Here is a 9671-nt window from a genome sequence, read left to right as displayed (position 1 = left end):
GGTGTGTGTGTGTGTGTGTGTGTGTGCGTGTGTGTGCGCGCGCGCGTGTGCGTGCGTGTGCGTGTGCGTGCGCGTGCGTGCGTGTGTGTGTGCGTGCGTGTGGTGTGGTTAGTGATGTTGTGTGCCTTTCTTGGGCATCTTTGGTGTTAAATGTGCTGTATGGCAGATAGGTTCTCTCAAGTCTTATTATTTGTCATCTGCAAGTCCAGCTTTACACAACATGTGTGTGACAGGCCTGAGAAACTGTTTTTAAGTCTTGCTGTTTGCACAGACATGTACCAGTTGGCAACAAGGAGAATAGCTGGTGTGTGTGTGTGTGTGTGCGTGTGTGCGTGTGTGCGTGTGTGCGTGCGTGCGTGCGTGCGTGCGTGCGTGCGTGCGTGCGTGCGTGCGTGCGGTGTGGTTAGTGATGTTGTGTGCCTTTCTTGGGCATCTTTGGTGTTAAATGTGCTGTATGGCAGATAGGTTCTAGCCTGTTATGTCTTGTACCACCTCCACCACTCTCTGCTTTTCATGATACTCCTGTGACTCTTAATTGTCATTGTTTTGTTGTGTTGCAGACAGGATATGTTGAAGAAGAGGCTGACTCGTGATTTCCCCCATCAGTATCAAAAACCTAGAACGGTCACGTAGAGCTGATGCAGGGTCACAACGCATACAAATCTTAGACCCGGATCAGAGGACCCCAACCCAATGGAAAAAGTTTCTCTCAGAAGGAACAAATAAGGAAGCACTTGCCGAATTCCTGTATGTTGCATGGAAAAATGCAGACCTTACAATAGTGGGCAAAAACCTCTGCTTGTACATCGCACATACAAATCAATGTCACTGTGTGACTGTTAAGGAGAGTGTACAGTCTGTTCGTGTTGTTGAAGACCTGTTGTTGTTTTTACATGCACAACATGCTGCATGGGAGCATAAAGCTGTCATTATCAAGAGCTCTGACACTGATGTGGCAGTCATTGCTGTAAGTGTGTAGACAGATTTCCCATGCAGTTTATATGTTTTAACAGGGACTGGCAACAGGACACGTATCATTGACATTACCAAGGTGTCATCAGCAAACAAAATATAAGTGCTCCATCACCTGCTGAATGTGGTTGGCAAATAGAGGATGGGACCTTGCACCTGGATGACCAGAAATCCGGCCCCTGACAGTGGTTTGCATGTGATACACTGCGGCTGCAAAGGTGCCTGTGAGACAGGAAGATGTTCCTGTTTTTCTGCAGGACTGTGTTACAGACTTATGTCGTTGCTGTAATTGTGCCAACACAAAAGAAACTGAGGAACTGGAAGATAACTCTCCTGACACTGACAGTGAGGACTGAGTGTCCTTAATCTGTTATTTCTTATTTAGTTTTGTACAGTTTTATATATCATATTTCATATTTTTCATAAAGATTGTTTTTATGGTTCATCAGTGTTGTTTTCATTTGTGGAAGAATGAATGAATGAACGAACGAACGAACAAATGGTCATTGGTATAAGTACAATTACTGCCTTTTATTGATACAAGGAAGGAGGTTTATTTGTCACATACATAGAAATACTAACGTAAAGCATGTAGTCATTGTGTGTGTTCAGGATACGGAATGCTTGAGGAAAGAAGCTCCTCCTCAGTCTCTCTGTTCTGGTCTTGTAGCAGCAGAGACGTTTGCCTGACCTCAGTGTTTTGAAAAGTCCATGGTCAGGATGTTAGGAGTCCTTTACAATACTTTGGGCCCTGGTATGTAGTCTTCTCTTGTAGGTCTCCTGCAGAATAGGGAGAGGTGCTCTGATGATGCGGCACTGCAGTCACAGGCTGTACAGTTCCCATACCAAGTGATGATGCTGTCAGGACACACAGCTGATGGGTGCTGATGCTATGAACTTCCTCAGCTGACGTAGGAAGTACAGTCTTTGCCTTGATTTCTTCAGTGTGTGCTGGGTGTTCACAGTCCATGTTAGATCGTCAGTAAGGTGTATTCCCAGGTATGTCAAACTTGATCTAAATGACTTAACATAAGCATAACATTATCGTATATTTGCCTCATTGTTCTTATGGGACGCGTCTATGTATACAGCACTATTTAGAACCCATTTAGCCCACTTTTGAGGATGTTCGGGTGTTTTCCTCTTTATCGGTAACGTTGAATCTAACCACGGGAGCCGCCATCTTGCCATTCTGTTGACAAAAAGCAGCTACCTCATTGGTGTAGAACGATCACGTGTCGAAAAGTGCCAGCACTCGCGACCAAGATCCTTGTGCGCTCTGAATAAACTAGTTCGGCATAAAACATAGACGCACCAAAAATTGACTGGAAAGTCAGCGACGAACTTTTTTTTGGTAGCTAAGCACGACTCGTTCTTTTTTATGAGCTAAAGATTGTGTAGATGCGCGCCTGTGGAGCGGGTTGAAACGAAAACAGTGTTCATGTTGCGGCCTATTAAGAGCACAACACTACTGTTGTTGTTATAACGGCATCGTTATTAATGTGCATTGTTATTAATAGGCATACTAGGCATAATAATTAATGTGCATTGTTATAAATAGGCCTGGGCAATGTATTATATAGATAACTTCAAAGGATGAGGTATTAGGTTTACATTTAATTAATATGAATTGTTATTAAAAGGCCTACTAGGCAATGTATTATATAGATAACTTCAATGGATAAGGTATAAGGTTTACATTTTATTTTTCGATTTTCAGATTACCTAGGACAGCATGATTAACAGTTTAACAATAAACTACTGCATAAACACAATAGAGCATTATGAAAAGTCTTAAAAAATAGGGTGACCAAATGTATGATTATCTTTAGCATTAGTGCTGCCATCAGAACTACCGTTAGCATCAGTTCTGCAATCAGAACTACCGTTAGCATCAGTCCTGCAATCAGAACTACCGTTAGCATCAGTTCTGCAATCAGAACTACCGTTAGCATCAGTGCTGCAAACACTCTGTGTCTGACTGAGGAGCAGACCAGTGCCTGATCAGGGCAGGCAACAGACTCAGTCTAAGTCAGTGGTTTTCCCCACATCTCTGTAATAAGTCTAACAGCTGTCATGTCAGTGATATAGGCCTATTACACAAATGTCACATTAACTGAGCTTGTGTTATTGTATCTGCCCATTATCGACACCTATGAAAGTTTCCATGAAAGACCATTTTTCTGCATCTTGTTGTAGATAGTTATACAATAAATACCTAGAAGTAGTGCATGAACAGTCTTTCTTGCAGTACCTTATTCATCAGGCTATGTCAGCGCTGTATGTCTGTGTGCTGTAGTTTTATTTTTACATTTAAATTATTTCCTTTTTTTTTTTACAAATTCCTGTGCTCACTGTGATTTGGGCTTAGCAAAATGCAAGAAACATATGTCCATATGTCCATGCCCCTTGGATGGTCACTGTAACCTGAAAGTCCTTGTCCTTTTAATCCACTATATGTAACATTTAGCCCTTGTATGGCCACTGTAACCTGTAAGTCCTCATTCTTTTAGGTTGCCCCGCCACAAGTTCAAGGAGTATCCAATCAAAAACCATGCCTGGGCTGATTGACAGATGTAAATTATAGGTCCTGCCTTTTCCCAAGCTTACTCCCAAGGCCCCTTAAAGTCTCCCTTGTCATAAACGTCTCCGTTTTGCTCTTCCTCATCCCCGTCATCGTCATGACCTCCCCATCCCCCCAGGAACCACCTCTTCTTCTTCTTCTTCTCCACCTTGTACTTGAGCTTGCGGATGGGGTCGGTGAGACTCCGCATCTTCTTGTCGTCAAACTCCACGTTCATCTCGAAGTTGTTATCGATGACCTCCGCCGCCTCCTGCCAGCGGCGGAAGCAGTCGATGCCGAGCTCGCAGATCTCTGAGACGGCGTTCGGGAGCAGCACGGAACAATCCGGACGCAGCACCACCACCGTGGGAATCTCCTGCACCTCGAACCTTAGGCCCAGCTCCCTACAAGGAGAGAGAGGAGAGAAGAAACAGGGGAGAGGAGAGAGGAGAGAGGGGAGAGGGGAGAGGACAGAGGTGAGAGGAGAGATGGGAGAGGAGAGAGATGAGAGATGGGAGAGGGGAGAGAACAGAGGTGAGAGGAGAGATGGGAGAGGAGAGAGATGAGAGATGGGAGAGGGGAGAGGAGAGAGGAGAGAGGAGAGAGGTGAGAGGAGAGAGGAGAGAAGGGAGAGGTGAGAGAAGAGGGAGATGAGAGAGGGGAGAGAAAGGAGAGGAGAGAGGTGAGAGGAGAGAGGTGAGAGGAGAGGAGAGAGGAGAGAGGAGAGAGAGGAGAGAGGAGAGAGGTGAGATACACGTGCACATACACACATGCACACACGTACACACACTCGTACACACACATACACAGGCTCTGTCCTTTGCACAGACATGGGCATACACATGCACATACACACACACACACACATGCACACTCGTACACACACATACACAGGCTCTGTCCTTTGCACAGACATTCACGTGCACATACACACACACACGTACACACACACACACACACACACACACACACACACAGGCTCTGTCCTTCACGCTGGAACCTGTCACACAAGACAGGACAGTAGCTGTGGCTCAGAGACACTCCAATTGACACACAGCTGATAATCTTCCATTCACGCAATAACCCCATACAGTACGTCACACAATAACCCATACAGTACGTCACGCAATAACCCATACAGTACGTCACGCATGACGTCCATTTCGACGCAAACTACACACATTCAAACCTTTCATTTTAATGCAGCACATCGAAAAATGCAACTGCATGAAGTGATGGGTCTCCCTCTTCTTCGCAAGCATTCACACAACTGTATTCAAAACCACCTTTATACGACTTGTAATGTATAAATGTTAGGTAACCATGTTATTATTTTCCTTCCTGTGTCAAACACTTGCACAAGCATTCACACATGCACACAACAGTATTCAAAACCACCTTTATATGACTTGTAATGTATAAATGTTAGTTAACCATGTCATTATTTTCCTTCCTGTGTCAAACACTTGTGCGCACATACACTTTCCAACCTGCAGGGGGCCTCGTAGATTACAGGATAGCATTAAGGCAACTCTTTTGTTGATCTCTTTCTCACAGATAAAAAAACACACAAACCTTTACATCCACGCACACTCAACAAACAAACATGCAGACACACTCTCTCATCTGATAAACATGCTCAAGCATACACACACACTCAGAAAAAGTGTGCGAGAGACAGATCTCAAGGCATACTTCTTATAGGGGTCGTTGTGATGTAGAAACAGGCACCACTTGGGCAGCTTCTTCAGCAGCTTGTCCTGCTGGTCCTCTGAGGTGTCCAGCGACACATAGATCAGAACCAGCTGGGACGCCCGCTCCATGTAGAATGAGTCCATCAAGCGCTTGTAGAAGTCCTTGAGGGTCGGCGTGAAGTCCTGGCACCGCTCGCAGTCCCCCGAGCCGAAGAACAGCATGGTTATCCGGTTCTGCAGCTTCATGATGATCTCACGTTCCGTGTCTAGCTCGTCTCGGTCCCTGTTGTTCTTCACCAGAACTTTGCCCAGAAACAGGTCCATGGCCCAAAACCCTGCATAGATTGTAGAACAGCAGCGTCAACCTCGTCTTAACATTAGCCTGCTTTCTGTATTTACTGTATTTCTGTATTTGCACTTCTTTACATATCATTTAGCAGACATTGATCCACATTGAAGTATAGTGCAGTATGTGATGATATTACTTATAATTGCAGTACAGTGTACTGGACTGGTCTTCAGACTCTTCACATTCTACATAAATTGTGGGTTCAAATACTACATAAATACACTTAACTGGTCTTCAGAATCTTCACGTTCTAACTTGTGAGTGTTCAAATACTACATAAATACTACCCTGGACTAGTCTTCAGAATCTTCACGTTCTAACTCGTGAGTGTTCAAATACTACATAAATAGTACCCTGGACTAGTCTTCAGAATCTTCACATTCTAACTCGTGAGTGTCGCCACCAGCAACAAACTATGGCTACAGACTCTAATCTAATTTGCCTCTAAGCTGAAGGAGAGGAGCTGTAGAGCGACCATCTTGCCAGAACTCTTAAACACTGCGCTAGGCTAGTCCACAATGCTAACCCGAGGCACCATAAACAGAGCTACTCACTTACCAGAGAGAGGTTGTTTGCTTTCCAGAAACAGATTGCACTTTTGGGGCAGGCAGGGGGGAGTTGGGGGGGGGGGTGTACACAAGAGGGGAGAAGAGGGTCACTAATGTCAGTCTTCTTTCTCTCTTGTCTCGCTGTCTGACAGAAAGAAGAAGTGCTGTTAGCAGCAGTGGAGGGGGAGGGGGAGGGGGGTACACTGGAGGGGGAAGAGGGTGACTAATGTCAGTCTCTTGCCTCGCTGTCTGACAGGAAGAAGAAGTGCTGTTAGCACCAGTGCCTCCACAAGTGTCTCTCCTTTAGCATTCTGTCCGTGCAGTGATTCATTATGTTTCCTGTTGTCTTCGTTCCCTCTTGCAGGCGATGCCTTTCAGTCCTACTCCACCAGTCACCAGTGAACAAAAAAGGGTTCTTCTTCTGGTGCACTTTTTCCTCCTGTTGTTGTCAATCACATGGCTTGCCCCCTCTGATCTCTCTCCCTGTGTCTCTCTCTCTCTCTCTCTCTCTCTCTTTCTCTGTCTGCGATGGTAAATTATGAGAGGTGAATGTGAGCCTTGAGCCGTGAGACAGGAGAGAAGATGAGAGACCCTGTCAGCTGCTTCCACTGCCTCCTCCTGCACACAGGCGACACACCTCTCACCCAGCAGCACCCAACGCTAATCCCCTACTCATGAGTCCTGCTATAATCCACTTAAGTAGAGAGAGAAAGAGAGGGAGAGATGGAGAGATAGAGAGAGAGAGAGAGACAGAGGGAGACAGAGAGAGAGAGATTGGAGGGGGCAATGGTGGCTTCAGCATGTAATTGACCGCACAAACAAGGCGCACTCATCTGTAGAGGAGGACAAGAAGACTCACACCTCCAAGGCAAGACACCGAAGGTGGCAGCCGTGAAGGGCAGTGTGTTCATGGCATCCTACAGTGTTCGTGTTATTGTCACACAGACAGGGTTCACTTATCTGCTGGATCTACCCATTAATAGCCTACCATATGGATTTATGTAAAATATTAAACAGATATTGACTTCATGTCAGTTACAAGCATCACAAACAGTATTCATGGTTTTACCCTTATGTTTCTGGCAATTTACCTCTTCGAAGTCATATTTGTAACGTTTTCCTCACTTAAATAAATAAATAAGTTAGTGTATGTGTGTGTGTGTAGTGCCGATTGAATAAATTGGTGTGTGTGTGTGTAGTGCTGAGGGAGTACGGTATACAATCAATCAATATTTTCTCTTAACACGGTGTTCACAAGAATGAGTCCAGGCCTATGAATGTCAGATTTTGAGAAAAAAAATATATTTATTGATTCATTGAAACGTTTTTTTTTTTTAATCAAGAATGATCACTTTGCATCAAATTCAATACCGATGATAAAAAAGAAGAACAGTTGGTGCGCCATCTCTCCTGCAATAAACACAGATGTGGTCTTCACTACAGAAGTAGGATAAACAAACAAACAAACAAACAAACAAAAAATCTAAAGCATAAAATATTTAACCAATCAATTTTATCTGTAGAAAAATCCATATTACAAATTCAATTACATTCAAAAACCTGCCTGTTAATCAGGAAGAAAGCTCAAACAGCATGCGCACACTCACACACTCACACACACACACACTCACACACACATACAAATAGTCTGCAAGCCTGTGAGTGTTGATGGGTTTAGCCATTAGCAGAAGTAGCAGCAGCCTTAAATACTCAACAGGCTCAGCACTAATCAGCCTGAACCCTGACTTCCTTCCCCCCAACTCAGACCACACAGTACCACAATGCCACCTGACCTGCCATTTCTTAACGACCAGTCAGCAAGGCAGCAACAACAACAACAACAATCAGCAGCAGTTTTGGGGTCATGATGTCAATTATAGAGGGTGGGTTAAAGTAACAGTCTGGGGGGGTCAAAACATTAACACACTGTACGTTTTGAACAGCGTTCTACCTCTGGGTTTTGTGTACACCAATCAATCAATCAATCAATCAATCAAAAGCACTCCCATGCTAATCTATCATATTTTCAAATACAGTGCATTAGCCCAATCTGAACAAGGTTTGTAAGATTGTTGTAAATTGCTATCCATCAACCAAGCGTTATTTGACATTTTGCACATTTATAGTAGTAGATTCTCAACAGATATTTTTGGGATTTAAAAAGAAATGAATTCATTTTAATTTTAATACAAAAATGTTTATTGAATTTCCATGTGTGTCATGAATGCACAACTGTTCAACTGTGTCTCTGGTGTGGTTTCAAGCATTAGCATCAAACAGTCAGTCTCTTCAATGGAGCACACACATGTACACACACACACACACTTCTCCTGACTATGTTGTGGGAGCAGTACAGGCCTATAACTTCAGCTCTCACTCTGGCAGCTATCCAGTGAAGCAATCCCGGTCAGGTGGGGTGACCAATCACACACCATGCCTGACTTGATTGACAAGCTTTGAACCTATGAGGTGCTCTGGCTCTTGCCCTCAGGATCAAGATGGTTAACCTCAATGGCTCTTCTCTGCCTTGTTGTCCTCTTCATCCTCCGCTACTTCACCTTCGTCTTCCTCCTCCTCATCTCCTCCTCCTCCTCCCAGAAAACCTTTTTTTTTCTTGTTCTTTTTCTTCTTCTTCTTCTTCTCGTCCTTCACCTTGTACTTCATCCGACGGAGCGGGTCGGTCAAGCTGCGAGATTTGTTCTCGTCGAACTCCTCGTGCAGCTCGAAGTTGCGGTCGATGATCTCGGACGCCTCCTGCCAGTTGCGGTAGCAGTCTGGGCCGAGCTCCGTGATCTCAGTGACGGCATTGGCGAGCAGCACGGAACAATCCGGACGCACGACCACCACGGTGGGAACCTCCTCCACCTCGAACATCAGGCCAAGTTCTCTAACACAAGAGGACAGGTGATTAATAAATAATAATAACAAACTAATAAACTAAAAAAAGATTAATTAAGATTAGAAAAAAGCGCAGTGGTATGGAGTACAAGTACTCTCCCTGTGGTACGTTGCAAACACATGCATAGTAGTAGTAGTAGTAGTAGTAGTAATATTTTTGTCTTATACACAGGAATAAGGTGACTGAGCTGGCATAAGTGACTTGCAGTAGAATAAAGCGAGTGAAGTGTTAATATTGCCCATTGAAATTTAGCATTTTAGAGCATGTTTGAGTTTAATTTTCTGATGGTCGTCAAGAATGTGTGTGTGTGTGTGTGTGTGTGTCATTGTCATAGTTTTTTTGTTTTGTTGTGTTACATGTTGTTCCTCGTGGCACCACATTGAATAATGACAATAAAGGCTTTCAATTCAATAAACTACACACAATATACCTACTCTCTCTCTCTCTCTCTCTCTAACACACAAATACACACACAAACACACACACACACACACACACACAATCTTGGCACTGTGCCACCAAAACCGACTGCGCGCACACACACACACACACACACACACACACACACACACCACATACCATTTCACCCTTAAGGGCTTGTAATCACACACACACACACACACACACACACACACTGCATACCACA

At 44.3% G+C, this 9671-nt stretch overlaps 2 protein-coding genes across 2 annotated transcripts in view; both read right to left on the bottom strand.

Moving 5' to 3' along the window:
* Positions 1-2661: 2661 nt before the first annotated feature.
* On the bottom strand, positions 2662-6208 carry LOC116219386 (nucleoredoxin-like protein 1). Its single transcript, XM_031562697.1, has 3 exons — positions 6137-6208; positions 5231-5566; positions 2662-3939 (listed from the first exon to the last, which is right to left on the bottom strand). The coding sequence occupies exons 2-3, from the start codon at positions 5551-5553 to the stop codon at positions 3579-3581; spliced, it is 684 nt and encodes a 227-aa protein (XP_031418557.1). The 5' UTR covers positions 5554-5566; positions 6137-6208; the 3' UTR covers positions 2662-3578.
* A 2093-nt stretch (positions 6209-8301) lies between these two features.
* Positions 8302-9671, bottom strand: part of nxnl1 (nucleoredoxin like 1) — a 3882-nt gene continuing 2512 nt past the window's right edge. The window contains exon 3 of the mRNA XM_031562694.1: positions 8302-9013. Within this exon, the coding sequence (XP_031418554.1) occupies positions 8635-9013 (379 nt within the window). The 3' untranslated portion in view covers positions 8302-8634. The remainder of the gene's footprint in view (positions 9014-9671) is intronic.

Source organism: Clupea harengus, chromosome 24 (assembly GCF_900700415.2).
Source record: "Clupea harengus chromosome 24, Ch_v2.0.2, whole genome shotgun sequence".
NCBI lineage: Eukaryota > Metazoa > Chordata > Actinopteri > Clupeiformes > Clupeidae > Clupea > Clupea harengus.
The sequence above is the reverse complement of the archived record's forward strand: the minus strand, read 5'-3'. Positions and strand labels throughout refer to the sequence as shown.